The sequence below is a fragment of the Gorilla gorilla genome, chromosome 3 (genome assembly GCF_029281585.2).
Source record: "Gorilla gorilla gorilla isolate KB3781 chromosome 3, NHGRI_mGorGor1-v2.1_pri, whole genome shotgun sequence".
Classification (NCBI taxonomy): Eukaryota; Metazoa; Chordata; class Mammalia; order Primates; family Hominidae; genus Gorilla; species Gorilla gorilla.
The window spans coordinates 118,802,988-118,822,028 of NC_073227.2; the positions used below are offsets into that span (position 1 = coordinate 118,802,988).

General features: G+C 42.2%; 1 protein-coding gene across 2 annotated transcripts in view; it reads right to left on the reverse strand.

The window, feature by feature from the left end:
* Positions 1 to 19,041, reverse strand: part of TSPAN5 (tetraspanin 5) — a 181,134-nt gene that overhangs the window by 33,147 nt on the left and 128,946 nt on the right. For both annotated transcript variants that reach the window (XM_004039146.5, XM_031010199.3), the window contains exon 2: positions 3,883 to 3,933. In XM_004039146.5, the coding sequence (XP_004039194.2) occupies positions 3,883 to 3,933 (51 nt within the window). The remainder of the gene's footprint in view (positions 1 to 3,882; positions 3,934 to 19,041) is intronic.

Here is a 19,041-nt window from a genome sequence, read left to right on the forward strand (position 1 = left end):
CTATGTGCTCAATAAATGTTATCTGAATGAATGAGTTGACTATCACTGGATGTTGTCAAGGGTGTTCTGGAGGTGATTCATGTCACATAATTGTTAATGTTCCTTCCAAACAGCAGATCCTATGATCTCTGAACAACTGCACATAAATCAGCTTCCCTTGGAGACACTCATCCTTTGCATTTTTACAGTTGATTTAAAACTCAGACAAAATGAATTCTTTAAATTATTATGTCTAATGTTGAACTGCAATATTAGCCCTAGGTTTAAAACTCAGACTGATATTAAGTGTGGGGTAATCATTTTTGCTTTCAATGCTTCTGTACTTCACATGAATATGCTGAAAGTCCTATCTGCTAAGAAAATGTGTTTCTTCCAGTGGAAATCTCATCCTTCCAGCTATGATCCGGTTTGGGGATTTACCCTCCAGGCCTCTTACAAGTAAATGTCGCCACATCTGGGTCTAGGGGATGTACTGATTCATGGCCTGACGGTGTCAGCTCAGCAGGTGCAGTGTTCACCACACTGTCTACCAGGCTGGGGTTCACCTTGAAAACTCACTCCAGCAGAGGCCTGGCCCAATTCAGAAATTAATCCAAAGGGCTTTGAGAGAGCAGTCTCTGCAGTTACCAAGGAGATCAACACACTTCACATCCTCCTCAAGAGACCACAAAACAAACCCAATTCTCTGGTCCATGGATTGGAGCCTGAAACTCTCCTAAAATTTGAGGCCGCCTTTCAAAACTACCTTTGTGCTCTTGCCCCATATTAAGAGTGGACAGCCTATGGTCATGTGTCCAGGGGAGGGAGCCATGTCTCCAGTGGGCATCTGCCTTAGAGCAGACACTGTGCTGAGGGAGGTCTCATTTAATCTTCACAACAATTCTATAAGGTGAGAACAGTATACCTATTGCCAAACAAGGAAATGGCATCTCAGAGAAGTTAACTCAGTTGGCCAACATCACACAGATAAGATGTGTGTATTCCACACATGTCAAATACTGGAGGAGCCAGTATTTGAACTCAGGTCTGTTTACCCCTGTCTTAGTCGGCTGTATAACACTGATCATAAACTGGGTGACTTAAGCAACAAACATCTACTTCTCATGGTTCTGGATGCTGGGAAGTCCATGATTAAGGCGCCAAGATTCGGTGTCCAGTGAGGGCTTTCTTCCTGGCTATGTCCTTACCTGGCAGACAGAGAAATAATCTCTCTTGTCTCTTCTGTTATCAGAAGGGCATTAATAATCCTATTCATGATGGCTCTGCCCTCATGACCTAATTACCTCCCCGCCAAAGCTTCACCTCCAAATATCATTACATTGGGGATGAGGGCCTCAGCATATGAATTTGGCAGGGTGGGGAGACACAAATATTCAGTCCATAGCAAAGCCACAAAGCTGTGCTCTTTTCCCACCCAGCAACCAGAGTGATCTTAAAACAAAAGTCATATTAGACTTTTCAAAATGCTCCAGTGGCTTCCCCTTGTACCTAGAATATATCCAAACTTCTTGCAGGACTCTGCCCAGTCTGGCCTTTGCCTGGCAACACAACCCACCTCTTCTTGTCCTTGCTCTCTCCCTTCTAGGCCTACTGGCCTTCTTGTTGTTCCCTGGAGTCACCAAAGTCCCTGCCTCAGGGCCACTGCACTTGCTATTCCCTCTTCCTAGAATGTTCTTCCCCCATACCCTGCAGATCCTTCTTCCTTCATCCAGGTCTCTGCTCCCATGCCACCTCCTTAGAGAGGCTGTTGGCAACTACTTCATCTAAAAGAGACTCCTTTTCCCACCACTCTCTAACTTGATGTTTCCTGCCAGAACTTACCAGTACCTGGACAAACATACTTGGGCAGTAACTGCTTCTCACTGGTGACCCACCAGAATGCAAGCTCCATGAGGCATGGACTCTGCATCCCTCATTGTCGTATTCCCCACACTCAGGCCCCAGACACATGGCCAGCACTCACCAAACTGGGCTGGTGCACGGCTAACACCCGCTTCACCCTCTGCTGCCTCTATTTGTTCCCTGCTTATGGAGTTCTGCTACATAGAGCTGGGTGACCTTGGCCAGGTTAACTTCGGATCTCAAGAGAAATCTTGATGGTGGCCCTTACAAAAAAGGAACTGCCTATTTCATCCCTCCCTAAAGACCGCATCAACCCCTTGCTCTGATATTTGTATGACACTGCCAGTTTTAGAAGTTCGTGATTTTATCAGAGAAGAGACATTTGAGGCAACTGATGAAACAAAAAGATAATTATATTTCATAAAGAGAAAATTAAAAAACTTCAAAATTACCAACTGCTGTTTATTGCTAGAACAGATAATTAGTTCATTTAATGCCTTCCAGCATTTTTTCAAAGCAGATAGAAATGGACTCTTATTAAAGGAGTTATAAAAAGCTGTGTTATCTGGCATCTAACCAACTTCCCAGATTCCACAAATTTCCAAGCTCACAATAGGCTTCAGGCAAAAGTTAACCATAATCCAAGACAAGATCAACCGATATTCAATGTAAAAGTTTCTAGAGATGAAATTATCTCTGTTTTGGGAACTTAATTTGTCTCCCCTCATTCATAATCACTGCCCTGCCTCAAAACTCCAGGTAGCCTCAGTTACTCTTGTTGCTAAAAAGTAGTTTGTTTTCCATAAAACATTTTACATTCTGTAGAAGAATTTTGTAAATAAATACAGGATGGTTCATTTGCAAAACTCAGGATTTGCTTTGAGTTTTGTTTTATATGGTCTGTCTGAAAATTGTTTTAGTTGTGGAAATGCCTACTGGCCTCTGAGGGGCTTTTGTTGACTGGACCTTCCCAGTTTTTCTCTCCTTTCTTAATGCATTTACCACTTCAAAGGAACTCTCAGCTTCAGGCCAGGGTCAGGCTAGAGGGTGAAACACCTACGGGATCAAAGAATGGTCTTCTGGGAAATTTTCAGCTAGATTTTAGTTTATGGCAACTTTTAACCATTCTATACATCCTCTTGTCCTTACGTGGGAGATAATAAAGCTTTTGTGTATAGCCAGATACAAGGATAGATGAAAAGCTGCAGGTGATTTCACTTGCAAAGAAGGAAGGAAAAAAGCTGGGAGGAGGGGCGGGTGTTTATATTCATTGTTGAATTCCACTGGTGGCCTCAGTAGGGGGAGCTGTAGAGAAAAATTAGAAGGTGCGATGGGAAGGAGAGGTGTGGACACAGGCGGCGTCTGCATGAGTGTGTTGCTTAGAGCAGAAACTGCCCAGAACGTTGTATCTTCACTGTCACACAGATTACTCTGTATTTCCAGATTTTCCTTTTATTATACTGTATTTGATCATAAACTGAATATTTCTTAATACTTGCCACCAGCAGCCAAACATCCCCATTATTTACATTAATAATGAGTGTATTTGATACTCAAACGTGAAGTTATATCCCACTTCCTTCAATCCACATGCTAATAGTTGTTTACCATATAACACACTAAAAAAAATCGTTTTTATCTTGAGTTATCTTCCAAAGGGTTGAAGAAAAAAAGCAGAAGAGAAAAAAAAGGCTACAGGTGGTTTAGTGATGTTTATAATCATTACTGGAATTCTTGTGCCTGAGTGAGAAAATATCCCATAGGAACATCGATCTTTGGCTAACTGATCAAATTCCAAGGTACATTCTCTGTTGAGCACTTGTATTGTTACTTCAGTAATTATTTTGATGCAGTCATCAATTTAGGCACAATTCCTAAAGTGTCTTTGAGAATATGACATTAATCTTCCACCAACACTTTTTCTCGTTAAAGAGCCGTGTTTATACTCTGTGGTTGTCAAAGAGAAAGGGGGATAATACATAATATGATGTGCAGCCTCTAACAACCATGATGTGTGCATTGTCATGATATTCAACTTACTTTTTCATTCCATGCCCACAGTCCAATTCCAAGAAATGTTATTCCCAAAAACTGAAAAAGAAAGAAAGCAGTGTAAATATAAGGGAAAATGCCACTAATATAAAGAAGAAACTTTTCAATCAATTCTTTTGTCACTTTACCTGGCTGGGAAATAGCTTTTCCTAAAGTGTGAGCACTTATCTTTACCAGGAAAATAAATACCATAATCCCCCTACTTAAAATTTTTACAGCATTAAGAAGGGATGGAGACACACAGTTGGTTAGAAGTCATTCAGATTACGAAGAGTAATAATTAGGTAGAATCCTGAGTACAATGAAATTATCAATAACATTTAATATGCTGCCTTTTAGGGTAGGGGAGGAAACGGATTCCCCATGGATCTGAGGCCTGTGGTCACTAGAAAATGGATAAGCAGAGGCATTAACTTAGAGGAACTGGGATCTCCTCTTCAGTATTGAGCCATTACAAATGGGCCAGGTCAGCGAGGGGCATGTAGAGCCTTGGATGTCCCTCTTTGATCATGCCTTCCAAAGGTAACAAGAATCTTATCAATGTAACCCAAAGAAAATTCCTAAGTTCTGTTTTCAGAAACTTCGATTGTGTAAATTTTAGTTCAGAGGACCGCCCACCACCCTTCTTGGTTTCGACTCAGTTCCACAACTTCATGCATACACAGAGTATACAACACATGGGACTGAGTTACGCATTCAGCCCTAAGGCAGAGGCACATCTCATACATACCCACAAATCTCACCGTTCTGTCAATTAGCTGTGTTGAGGACTAGGGGAATGCCAGGAGAGGAACAGGTGATAAGCAGGAGGGCTTTCCATTTTACTGTTTTTCTTTCCTTTTTCTTTTTTTTTTTTTTTTTGAGATGGGGTTTTACTCTGTCACACAGGCTGGAGTGCAGTGGCTCAATCACAGTTCACTGCAGCCTCAACTACCCAGGCTTAACCGAGCCTCCTGCCTCAGCCTTCCAAGTAGCTGGGACCATAGGGGCATGACACCATGCCTGGCTAATTTTTCAATTATTTGTAGAGACAAGGCCTCACTATATTGCCCAGGCTAGTCTCACACTCCTGGGCTCAAGCAATCCTCCCGCCTCGGCCTCTCAAAATGCTGGGATTATAGGTGTGAGCCACCACTCCTGGACTAGGGCTTTCCATTTTAATTAATTCTCACTGTATTCCACCTGCTATAAGATACATATATTTTCCCCACATCTGAACACATCTGAAATTGGGATGTATCTTAAAATCCATGGTATCTCATAATTTGTTTTTTCCCCCTTGATATAGAAAACAATGGAGTGTTTTGTAACTGGGGTGACACAGACTTGATGACACATTGTACAGAGCTGTCCACCCACTAAAAATCCAATGATCAGGACTGTGTGTAATTGGCCATGAGTAAAGATATGCTTTATCTTTATTATCAATAGCAACTCTCAATTTCCTTTCCAAACACTGAAAAGAGACAAGAAGTTTCAGTGTGATGGCAGAACACCATTTATTTTACTAACATCTTGATTAAGTTAATGTGGAGAAAGTGGTCCACTGAGAGGGGTATGCAGAGAAAAAAATGAGTGAGCGTGGTTATTTTTTACAGTTACAGGGAAATCTGAGACCTGCCCACTGGGCGAGGGCTTCACCGTTCTCAGCAGGGAGTTCCTGATACTTTGTAAGCAATCACTAATAAATCCAAACGGGACTTGGACAGATGGCAGGAGCAGAAAGAAAAGGGGACTGACAAAAGACAATTAGCTACTCCGAAAACAGAGTGGTGTTTTTAAAAGCAGACCTTCCCGAAGCTCTCGACACTCATCTGACATTGAAGCAAGACAACACGCAATACATTCTGAGCCCTATACAGAAAAGCATGTCTTTGATTTGGCAAGAACTGAAAACCCCTTTCTTCCTACCCCTTGCTCTTATAGGGGACTCCTTGGAAAGTGTTCAGAAAGATTTCTCGTTTCACTATCCCAACTGAAAAACCATGCTCAGCCCTGGTCAGAGAGCTATTTCATTTTACATTTCAGATCAAAAACAAGTGAATCCCCAAATGACTCAAAGGTACTTAGGACTCTGTAGCACAAAAATAAAACAATTCAGCATGTTACTCTCATATTTATAGGTGCTGGGCAAAAGAGAACGACCACTGAGAAGTGAGTGTACAGGCTCCCATGAGACCGAGGAAGCACAGAAGCACAGAGTTAAGGCTTTGACTTCAACACATTGACATCAAACACAACCCAGTGAAATGGCTGACTTTCCAATGCTGAAGCTCCTCATGGACAAATGTTTGGTTATTTTCCCTGATGCAGTATTCACTGTCCTTCCTGCTGCTGATGGGGTGGACATGTTCCTGCCGAAGGCCTCTGCCTGATCGCTAAGGTTTGTTTTTATTACTTTCCAGGCATTGTGCTTAGTGCTTTGTGTGCAATGTCTCTTTAAAGCTTCACAACAATGATAGACTGGATTAAGAAAATGTGGCACATATACACCATGGAATACTATGCAGCCATAAAAAATGATGAGTTCATGTCCTTTGTAGGGACATGGATGAAATTGGAAACCATCATTCTCAGTAAACTATCGCAAGAACAAAAAACCAAACACTGCATATTCTCACTCATAGGTGGGAATTGAACAATGAGATCACATGGACACAGGAAGGGGAATATCACACTCTGGGGACTGGTGTGGGGTGGGGGGAGGGGGGAGGGATAGCATTGGGAGATATACCACCAGCATGGCACATGTATACATATGTAACTAACCTGCACAATGTGCACATGTACCCTAAAACTTAAATTATAATAATAAAAAAAAAAAAAGAAAAAAAAAAAAAAAAAAAAAAAAAAAAAAAAAAAAGCTTCACAACAATTTTACTCTGAAATAGGTGCTATTATTATCCCCTTTTTAGGAAAGAGGAAAATGAGGCTTAGAGAGTTTAAATAACTTGCTCAGAGGCACATAGCTTCTAAGCAGAGGAGCAGAGACTTGAACAAGAGAAATACATGTTCTTAGCAGTCCTGATAAATTCCCCTTTGCCCCCATGATATAAAAAGTTGAGGCATTCAGGCTGGAATTACATGGTACATGATCAGCGTATCATATATTCCTCCCCCAGCAAGCAAAGGGCTGTGGAAAAGGTAAAGAGAGATAAAAACCTTGCCTTCACATAAGAATGGCTGTGGAACAGAAATTCCCAACTTTGGTGTCCACAATGGAGTTAAGCAAAAGAACAGAGAAATTCAGTGGTGGGTCCACATTCTCCTTTTTAAATAAAGTTTTCGTCTCTCCTCTTGGCACTTTGAGACAACTTTTTTCATTCACGAGCCATATAAATAGCTTGGAAACCAGTGGTTTTCCATAAAGAGGAGAGAGAAAAAAAGTAGGGATTTAAAGAAGACTCACAGACATTTCCTTTATAATCTTGCTCCCATATTTCCTGCTTTGACTGTGACTTTCCAAACAAGGGTTTAAGAACTGGGAAAGAACACAATTTGAAGTTAAGGGAAACACTCAATACCTAAGCAAGCAAGTGGTGCAAGCCTGGGCCTCAACTTGATACATACCTTCAGTGCTACATCACTAGCAAATGTCCTCCCAATTATTCTCAGACCATATGTTTTGTTTTAAAATCAAGTTGTTCCAGTTCCCAATAATTAAACAGAGAAGAGCCAAAAAACAGAGACAGGCATGCAATACTTGAGGCACATTCAGTTTCCCCTTCCCACCTCCCAAAGAAAAGACAACGATAAACCACCAAACTGACCTCATTCTGAAACCCAGGGAGGCCCACTTGCAGGAAATAGCTGAGAACTCTTAAAGTCAACCCTTTATTCTTTTGAAATAGAAAAAAATATATCTGAGGCATCTTCCCACATGGCAATATATGCAAATGTGCAGTACAAATGTTTGTCAACCCAAATTTTGATGTTTTAAAATAAATAACAATCATTTTGCCAGCATTTGTTGAATGCTAAGTATGGCTAAACTACAGCCACGTGTTGCTTAATAAAGGGAATAAGTTCTGAGAAATGTGTAGTCATGCAAACATCATAGTGTACCTACACAAGCCTAGATGGTATAGCCTATGACGCACCTAGGCTATATGGTATAGCCTATTGCTCCTACGCTACAAACCTATACTGCATGTCACTGTACTGAATACTGTAGGCAACTGTAATACAATGGTAAGTATCTGGCATCCAAACGTATCTAAACATAGAAAAGGCATAGTAAAAACACAATATAATAATCTTATGGGACCACCATTGTATATGCAGTTGGCTGTTAACTGAAACATCATTATGTGGCACATGACTACTGTTTCAAACTGAGCTGCACTGGTAAGTGTAAAGTGCAGGCTGAATTTTGAAAACTTAATATGAATAAAAGGAATGTAAAATATCTCATTAACATTTATTATCGATTACATCTTGACATGATAACATTTTGGATATACTGGGTCAAATATTAAAATTAATTTCATTTCACTTTTTAAAGATAGCTATGGAAAACGTAAACTACATAGGTGGTTTGCATTATATTTTTATAGAATAATGTTGGTACAAGGTATCCCACAACAATATCCCAGGCACTAGATATTGTTTTAATCCCCATTTTATAGATAAGGAAACTGAGGCTTAGAAATTTTAAGGCCAGGTGCGGGGGTTCACACCTGTAATCCCAGCACTTTGGGAGGCCAAGGTGGGCGGATCATGAGGTCAAGACATCGAGACCATCCTGGCCAACATGGTAAAACCCTGTTTCTACTAAAAATACAAAAATTAGCTGGACGTGGTGGTGCGCACCTGTAGTCCCAGCTACTTGGGAGGCTGAAGCAGGAGAATTGCTTGAACCTGGGAGGCGGAGGTTGCAGTGAGCCGAGATGGCGCCACTGCACTACAGCCTGGCGACAGAGCAAGACTCCGTCTCAAACAAAAAAGAAAAAAAAAGAAATTTTAAGTATTCCTCCCAAGATCATAAAGGTGCCTGAGCTACATTGCTCAGAAAATCTGAATCCTTAGCCCAAGACCAAAACTATTATACTTTCCTAATATGCACAGAATGTTTGTCCACAGAGCAAGCTCAGGGACGGAGAACTGTAATGAAACTCATGCCTTAAGTCTCTAAATTACTCTTTTAATTTCTAGGCATCAAAGGTATGTTTTCCCACCTAGGAATGAGAACAGCCCTCAGGCAGGCTGATGGAAGCCTTCAGGCATAGCAGAAGGACAGCCGGCAGAGCTGACCCTTGGGAACAGCTGGAGAGGAAAATGGCCCCAGCATGTGATGAGGGCGATTAGTTACCTCTGGAGGGACACATCTGCCCCACTTTTCTCTGAATTCTACAAAAGGAAGATCCTTTCCTCCCTATCTGGTGGTTTTCTTCCTTGCTGAACCTCCAACATTTTGAAATTGGTACAGTGCCTTATTCTAACTGGTATAAAAATGGATACTTCAAGAAGCCATTCATCCATTCATTTATAATCTGCAACAAATATTCTTGAGTTCCTATTTTGTACTAGACACTACTTTTCTCTTGGGATAAATAAAGGTAAGAAAACAGAAACAGTTCCTGCCTCCAATAAGCATACAGTCCAGTAAGAGAGAGAGAGAGTCCTCAAATAAAGAGTAAAACGTAAAATCATTCCTAATGGTGCTACAAAGGAGAAACAAAGAAGGCCAAAGAAACTATAACAGGGGGATTTGACCTGGAGGGGCATCTGAAGGTTTCCCTGAGTGAGAAATGCGTACATGTAGTCCAAAGGATGAGAAGGAGTTAATGAGCAAAGAGAGGAGGAAGAGTGTTTCAGGCAGAGCAGAATGTACAAAGTCCCAGTAGAGAGAGAAGCATGACAAGTAAACAGGTCTAAAAGGCAATTGCTGTGGCTGGTGCACAGAGAATGGGGGAAGTGGGGAAGGTACGGCAGGTTTGCAATTAGAGACACGAGCATGGACCAGCCCATGCAGGCCTTATAGCCCACCTTAAGGAATCCAGTCATTCTCCTACAAGTGCCAGGAAGCCATTTAAAGGCCAGCTATGTGTGGTGAGCAGGTGTGGGGTAGGCAGGCAGGTCTTTGCAGATCTGGGCTTTGGAAAAATGAGGATCTGGGCCGCAGAAAAGATTAGAGTCTGAGTGCATCTACAGTGATCAAAAGGAGGTGACTTTGGTAATACAGGCAAGATGTGATCATGTCCTGGGCTGAAATACGGTGAAACGGACGGAATTGAGAGCTACTGAGAAGTAAAACTGACATTTTCAGTGGGGGTGGGAGGAAGGGGAAGGAAAAGGAAGTGTTAAGGATAATGCCTACATTTCTGGCATCTTCTACAGAGACTATGGCTCTTCAAAATTCCAAAGACTTATATCCTCTCTGACAGAAGTTATTCTCAGGTGCCAATTTCATAACTAGCTTGATCTAGTGGCACTTCTGAAGGACAGTTTTCTTTTCTGTGTATTTTGGCTGCTATCTGAATTCTCTTTGAAATAAATTTCAGTTTGTATACTTTTAAAAAATAAATTATTTAAAAATATACATATATTTCCAACACCCCTGCTACTTTTATTCATAAAAAGCAAATAGATAGATAGATAGATAGTATATATCAAGTTCCTAGACAATTCTTAAATTGACACTTTCAATCCTCTTTGCTTGAAAACATAGCAATTACATTGATGGCATCTGCCCAGGATCCTGTGAACAGATTCAAAATAACAGCACACAAGGTAAATATGATAGAGGAAAATAAAGATCAAGTCAATCTTCTTACCTAAATTGGAGTCACAAAAATATCATCCTAAATAACAATGAATGGAAAAAAACCCAACATTCTGATGAAGTCTTTAAGAAAATGTTAATCCCTGCCTGAATAAACAGGAGAAATGCATTTAAAAATTTAGCATAGACGGGAGGCAAGGGGAGAAGTGCCATTAGGAAAGGTGTATTTTCCTGAAGCTGCAGCACCTGTACTCTGTATTATATATTTTCTGATACTTTAGTCTGAACAACACTCGTTTTAGCAGGGTCCACACAAATGTGCTAAATACTTATAATAACAAAATAAATGTCTTTATAGGGGAGGGACTTATTTCAGGAATAAAAAAACCTCTGGGGATAATTCTGGCCATGTCAAAGGAGTAACTGTGGGCTGGTGGAAAATTCAATATGCAGAAAGTCAATCCCAGTTTTCCCATTGGGTCCCCGTGTCCCAGTTTGTACATTCAAACTGTCCGGAGTCCTCATGGTAAGATGGCGTGACTGATAAAGCTCAAACTGTAAACAGGACATGTCCCATCCAGCCAGGGTCACCATCTCTCATGTCACTTCATCCTGACGGCCTCCTTTCAGTGTGGCCCGAGTGCACTCTGCCTGCTGAACCCTGACTCCAGTGCTACGTAGTTTCATGATCTTGGGAAAGGGTCTTCATTCATTTGGCAAATATTTATTGAGCATCTACCATGAGCAAGGAGGTCATCTAGGGGCTTTGGATAAACTGGGAAACAAAACAAAGTGACTGGTTTTGTGGGGTTGACATTCTAGTTGAAGTGTGCAGGAAGAGAAAGGCAATATAAAGAAACATAAGTGAGTAGATGCAGGGAATTTTTTAAAATGGCAAGTGCTGTGGAAAGAGATCAGTGTCAGGGGCTTGTCATGTGGCAGAAGACAGAGGAGGCACTGCAATATGAAAGCAGAGCAAACAACAGAGGTCTTCACTAAGAAAGTGACATATAAGCAAAAACACAAAAGAGGTGAAGGAGTGAATGGCAGGTGTCAGGGGAACAGCATTCCAGGGAAAGTCTGGAGGCACAGCCACCAAGTTGCTGCAAGACACAGCACAGAGGATGATAGGAGCCAGGTTGTGTCGGGCTTTGCAGGCTGTGGTGAGGACACTGGTTTCTCCTGAGACAAAGAATCAGTGGAGGGTTTCTTGACTTCCTAGAGCTCTGGTGTCCTTACCTGTCACATGGAGATAAGAAGGGCACCTCAGAACTGCACAAAGCAATTGTGTGTGTTGATGTGACCACGTGAGCACTGAGTGCTTGGCAAGTATTGTCATTAATATCAGTTCCTGCCCCCCTCCTGACACATTTGTCAACCTGCCCCTCCATCCCTGCCATCTACAACTGGTCAAAATGAAATGCAGCTTCACATCCTGCCTCCTCCAAATACAAGAAAATATACTAGTTCACAGTGATCAGAGGCTCTCTCTCTCTCTCTCCTGAACTTCTGTATCACTTGCTGCATGTGCCCTTATTTGACATTTACACACACACACACCCAAACACAGAGGATTATGGAGGAGTGATGTGACCTGGGATCAGATAACAGAGATCAGTGATGGGGCCTGTGCTAACCAGAGAGCATGTGCTCACAGGAAGTGGCAGCATCCGGCCTCACATTTATCTTCTCTCCTCAATTTCAGCTTGAGGGTCATTCCAGGAAAAATGTATACAGTATCCCATGCATTTAAAAGAAACTAACACACTCTAGTCAGATACTCATATGGTACTTAATTTCACATCTTTTCCATTGCTTTTCTTAGCAACCTAGTTCATGAATTCTGGATGACTAGCCTCAGAACTTTTAAATCCACTAATTTTGATTAATTTAATTTCCGCATTAAAGAAGTTTCTCTCCATCAGGGCTTCTAGATGCATCTTTCCTCTCCGTAACCTTATTGCTCCTGGTTTTTGCATGATATCCTGTGTGAATGGGTTTGGTTTCATTGTACCTATTTTTTACAGAATCCTTTCGGAAGAACGTGGGATACAAATGATAACCAATATTAATCGAGTTAGCTCCTCTATCTACATCCCCCTTTCTGAAAACTGGCCCTGCCCCAACAGGGGCTCCTGTAGGCATATTTGTGGAGGATGGGCCTTCTCCCACTCTCTGGACAGATGAGTCACTAGGGTCAGACATATGACTCAGGAAGAGCTGTTCCACTGAATACCAGGCTGGGCCAGAGTCTCCCATTTCCCAAGAGTCTGGTATTGGACAAAGTGATTTTTCTCAGCCTAGTCTCCCTCATGCTAGAATAGACTGGGGGATATTATGTAGATATAGAAAGCAGAAAAGAGATCCAAAGTAGCTTATGTTCCTGACTGCTTCCAGCTTCTTATCCCGGGACCTGTGGTTGCACTCCTTATGCTGGGTTCCATGCAATCCCCTGGGCTCCTATTTTAAGTAAGCGCCTCTCATCTTAGCTAAAGCTACTTTGGGGGCATTCTGTTACATGCAGCCAAAAGCATTCTGCTATGGTTTGGGCACGGTTTGTCTGCCCTCACCAAAATGAATGTTGAAATTTGATCCCCAATGCGGTGGTGTCAGAAGGTGGGGCTTAGTGGGAGGTGTTTGGGTCATGGGGGCAGAGCTCTCATGAATGGCTTGCAGCTGTTCTAGAGGTAACTGAACACTTGTATTAACAGTAGTGAGTTCTTGCTCTCCTGAGACTGGATTAGTTCTCTGGGAATGAATTATTTCCCACAAGAGTTGGTTGGCATTAAGTGAGGTTCCTTCTCCTGTTTGATCCCTCTTTGCACGTGTCTGTCTCCCCTTGTGCATCTCACCATGTTATGATGCAGCATAGAAGCCCTTGCCAGAAACCAGGGCCATGCCCTTGAACTTCCCAGCCTGCAGAACCATGAGCTAAGTAAATGTCTCTTCTTTATAAATCACCCAGTCTCGGGTATTCTATTGTAGCAACACCACAAAACAGATTAAGACTGGTCCTAAGACATAAATAAGAGACCAGATCAATTGCTTTCATGCTTTAATCCTGTGACAAGCTTACAGTGAGCTACAAGACATGCAAAACAGGCATGAGACTGATGGTGCTCAGAGACTAATCATGCTCTGGCAAAGGGAAATTTCTTTCCAAATAACTGAATGGAGATACCAGTTGTTCTGAACTACTGGGCAAGATGTTGTTACTTGCTGTGTAAGGAATATATAATTCAGCCACACATCCACTTGCAGGAAAGAGCTGTCTGCTGCTTGCTTGTTGAACTATGGAAGCAGAATGATATGGCTAAAATCCACAGAATGGTTCCTGAAAAACACCACATAGCAGAGCCTGGGAAAGGGGTGAGGCAGGGGAGGAGGTCTATTTGGAGGTATCCAAGCATTTTTGGAACTGTGTTCTCTGTTTTCCCAGAGGATGAAAGGGCTCTTTGCCTTTGAACTTGCACTACACCAGGAGAAGGCCAGGCACCCCTTGAAGAAATGTCTACAATCCAGGGACAGTCTTGTTTGGAAACTCTTTTGTTAGGGTTTGGAACTTGACATTTTGGCAAGGACTAGTCATCTGAGATGGGGAGGGGAGAGAAGGGAGGGCTGTGCAAGCAATCAAACTGATACTCTTCTTGGAAATTACCCAAGCAATGCAAGCCCGTAAAAGGGAAAGTGAGGGATGAGCCATCCTCTTTTGGATGGAAACATGGAGGCTGCAAGTTTACAGCCCACTAATCTTTGCTTGTCTCAGTAAAAGAAAGGCTTGCACTATTCCATCTGTAACTCCCTGATTAGATAAATCCAAGGCTGAAAAACATACCAGAGAAATGTTCTGAAGGCTGAGAAGGACTGAGGAATAACTCAAGCACTTCAAATCAGAGGTATGAGAAGTAAGTTATCTATAGACAAACATCAGCCTTTGTAGGAATAAACTGCGGTTTGCATTAGACAGCTGAGTTATAAGCTCTCTCTAATGGTAGCTTCGAAAGTTTAATACTGTCAGATGCACACTGTTTTTATGTTGAAACATCTTGACTTTTTTTTTTTTTTTAACTTTTCCTAGGCTCAAGTGATCCTCCCCACTTTAGCCTCCAAAATTGCTGGGATTACAGGCGTGAGCCACACCACACCCAGCCTATCCTGACATTTAAAAACAAGGTATGATAAAGGTTAATGCAAATAAAAACCAAAATAGAATTATTCTTTAAGGTAAAAGTAGGATTATATCATTCAACTTATTTAATGAATATCTTCAGTATATACCAGCCACCATGCTAGGTGCCAGGGATAGAAGGGTGAAAAAGAAAATGGATGATATCTTTTCTTAAAGAGCTAATGGTCTGGTGGGAGTGGGTGGGAGATACATAAATAAAATGACAACTCAGTTACAGAAATGGAGCATTCCCAGAGATGCACATGGGTTGCCACAGAAACTATGAGATCACTGCAGGGGTCAGAGGAAGCTTCCTAGGAAGTGACACGAACTGTATTTTAAAGAGACGGCGATAGAAAGACTATCTCCTGTAGAGGCAACAGCTTATCCAAAAGGATCAAAGCCTGAAACAGCATGTCCCTTCAGGAACCTGCAAGTGGTTCCAGGGCTGGAGCAGAGAGAGCCAAACAAGGCACTAGGCAGGCTATGGTCCCCGCACCAGTGGTAGCACCAGGGAACTTGTCAGAAATGCAAATTCTGAGGCAGCTCGAGACCTACTACCTCAGAAACTCTGGGGGCAGGGCCCAGCAAGTTCTGTCTTCTTAACAAGCCCTGCAGGTAACTGACATGTGTTGAAGTTTGAGAACCTCTGGGCTAGAAGGGCTAAGGCCTGATCAGCATAGCTGTATGTGTTATGGGTACCAAGGGACCAGCAAGCCATGGGAAGCCAACCAAGGATTTTAAGCAAAACAAGTTATCAGATTTGCATTTCAGAAACATCTTTCCAGCACAGTACAAAGAATGAATTGAAGAGAGATGAGACTGCAGGTAGCAAGACAAATTGGGAGGCTACTAATTTGGTGAGAAGGACATCAGCTGAAAAAGGAAGAGGCAGCCGCAGCAAGATGGAGACAGCAGATGAAAAGGCAGAGACTCTATGGACTCAGTGGCAGGAAGCAGCAGGGTACAAGGTTAAAATTATGGGCCTTTAGGTCCAGGTGCAATGGCTCAGTCTGTAGTCCCAGCACTTTGGGAGGCCAATGTGGGAGGATTGCTTGAGTCCAGGAGTTTGAGGCCAGCCTGGGCAACACAGTGAATATAAAAAATAAATATGAAAATAAAATTAAAAAGATTAGCTGGGCGTGGTGCTATGTGTCTGTGGTCACAGCTACTTGGGAGGCTGAGGGGGAGGATCGCTTGAGCCCAGGAGTTCAAGGTTACATTGAGGTATGATCACGTCACTGCATTCTAGCCTGAGTGAGACAGTGAGTCTGTTAGAAAGGAAAGGAAAGGAAAAACAAGAGGAAAGGCAAGGAAAAAAACGAATGGATGAAGGGGAATGTCCTGGGAGGTGAAGAAAAGAGTGCAGTCTAAGAAAACGTCCCAGTTTTTAGCTTAAACAACTTGGCAGGCTTTTCGTGTCATTTACAAAGTTAGGAATACTAGAAGTGGAGAATATTTTGAGAGAAATATCAGTTTTAGATTTCAGTTTTAGGCGTTATTACCAAGACAGATGTCAGACACTGATGTGGAAAGATTCTGACTCTTGCACAAGGAAATCTGGGGGCTGGACAGCAGTTGGCTCTCGAGTCAAACTTAGCTTAGCATTCAGGTTCCACCATTACTGGCTGTGTGACCTTAGACAAGTAATTTAACTTGTCAGTCCTCTATTTCTTCCTCTACAAAACACAGAGACAAGTGGAATCTATCTCATGGGGTCATTGGGAAGACTAAATGAGATAACACATGTGCTCAAATAATGTGCTTAAAGTGTGTGGCACATGAAAAGGTGCCTGGCATATGCCTGGCTCAATAAATAACTGATTGTGGTTATCATTAAGGCCACATATAGTCTGGAGGAAAGAGGATCAAGGCATTGTCTTAGAGAGCATGAAGATGTATGGGGCAGTGTACAGAGGGGACCAAAAGGGGAGATTCAGAAGAATTAGATAAAAGGGCAGCAGGAAACCAAGAAAGAGGTGCCACCAAAGCCCATAGAGCAATTACACATTAAGTAGGGGAAGGGGCCAGCTCTACTAAGCAAAGGGGTGGCAACAGTGGAGACTGTTTGTGTTCCGTTAAGTGAAAATTAAAATATAGAGCAACAAGAAAGCATTAAAAAAGTAACTTCCCTCAACTCAAATGAGTCCAGCATGACCACCAGACACTGTGCATGGTGTGGCTAGGTAAGATGAGTTGGGAGGCACGGAAACTGCCAAAAAGGAACTCAGGACTGGCCTGGGGGCACCTCTGTAATATCTGGAAATATCCGTTACCTTATGTAGGAGACAAAAGGGAGGCAGTGTTACACAATGTGTTCCAAAGACCATCAGACGGGGAGTCAGGAGCCCCCAGGTGTAGTGGCGAGCTGCAGAGTAACTGTGTGTGACCTTGGTCAAGTCACTGAATGATAGTCTCCTCAAGTGTAAATGGGTAATAACACCTGCTGCAATGTCACAAGACTGTGACTGTCAAACACAGGGAAGACATTTGGAAAATAATATGTTGCATAGATACAGGATAAATTAAAATACCACCTTTTATCCATTTGTTAAAATAACAGAGATATAATGCTGCAGTTATGGCTGTGTCATCTGGTACCTGCATTGCCTTTTGAAGGCAGCACAGATTAGCCATTCATGGAATCGGTACTTGTCTGGTGCCTATTTCCAGAATAGTTTGTGTGGGGAGACAATTCTCATATCCACATTTTTTTGGGGGGCGGGGTGGGGGGGATAGAGTCTCGCTCTGTCACCCAGGCTGCAGTGCAGTGGCGCAATCTCGGCTCACTGCAACCTCCACCTCCCCGGTTCAAGCGGTTCTCCTGCCTCAGCCTCCTGAGTAGCTGGGATTACAGGTGCGTGCCACCACGCCTGGCTAATTTTTGTATTTTTAGTAGAGACAGGGTTTCACCATGTTGGTCAGGCTGGTCTTGAACTCCTGACTTCGTGATCCACCTGCCTCGGCTTCCCAAAGCACTGAGATTACAGGTGTGAGCCACCTTATCAGCAAGGCACTGACATTACAAGTGAGTCCTTCATTACTATCTTTTCAAGAAAATTTGAACAGCAGATAGCCTTGAAAGATTCAGTGTTTCTTTACAGAGCAAGGGTCAGGGAGGCTTACTACCCATTATAAAAGATCGGAGTTCCCTAAGTTCAGAGTTCCTCTCCTAGAATACAACTCACTATGTATCACCTGGCCCTCTCTGCACCACCCTGTAAGAATTAGGGCTCAGGGAAAGTGTACAAAAATATTGATCCTCTGGTTCCTGGCATTGCTGTGATTAATAAAGTCCTATGTGTCTGCCCCAGCAGTGTGATGCCTTCTGCCAGGATTTGTGACACTGTGGCAGGATAACTTGTTTGCTGGCATGCAGGGTGAAATCTCAGACCCTTCACAGTCCTTGACACTCAGTGTTATTGTTCCACAGAAGAGTTTGGTGTCTTAGATTGTTCTCCAGCTCCCTGGCTTGCTTCAGCTTGCCCTGTGGGATGTCAGCGCCATCAGAGCTGAGCAGGCTGCTGAGATATTAATAGCTATTTTTAAAACACTTATCACAAATGCTCTCTCTATGCCTATGTATCTGTGTGTGTTTTTGAATTTTATTTTGTTTTTGTGGGTTCTGTTTTTTTTTGTTTGTTTGTTTCACTGATGAAATCTTTCTTTTCTAAGAAACACAGGACATTTATACATTTAAAGAGGGGAAAAGTGACTGTTATTAAACAGATGTCTGTGCTACAGTCAATATATCATTCTTTCACTTTAAAGTGTTCTAATTTAACTGTAAATATTAAAAGTTCCTAAGAAATAACTCCATGTTTCAGGTACATTTTAGTAAACATCTTGCCTTTGAAATAATTGAAATGCCAGGAGAATGTAACTTCAAAGCTTCAGACATTGTACAGAATGAGCTGAATGGTGTTTCCTACACTTACACGCTCCCGTGGCCTATGTGCCCAACCCCCACATTAGGCAAATCCACTACAGAAAACTATACTCAGAGTACACTGACTTCTTGTTAGAATTCGGAAAGCTTCTTTAAAATGAAACCTGATTGATAACATTAGCAACAAAGTCATCCAAGAAGTCATCTCTGAGAACCTCAAGTCCACGCTGAAACAGGAACTGAATTTTCTCCTGGTGGGCCTTTTGAAATAAATGCTACATCTTAAAAATGCCAGGACCCTTCTTAATAGCTATCACAGAAGTTATACCTCTGATCAAATCAACCATTTACAAAAAGAATGATGAC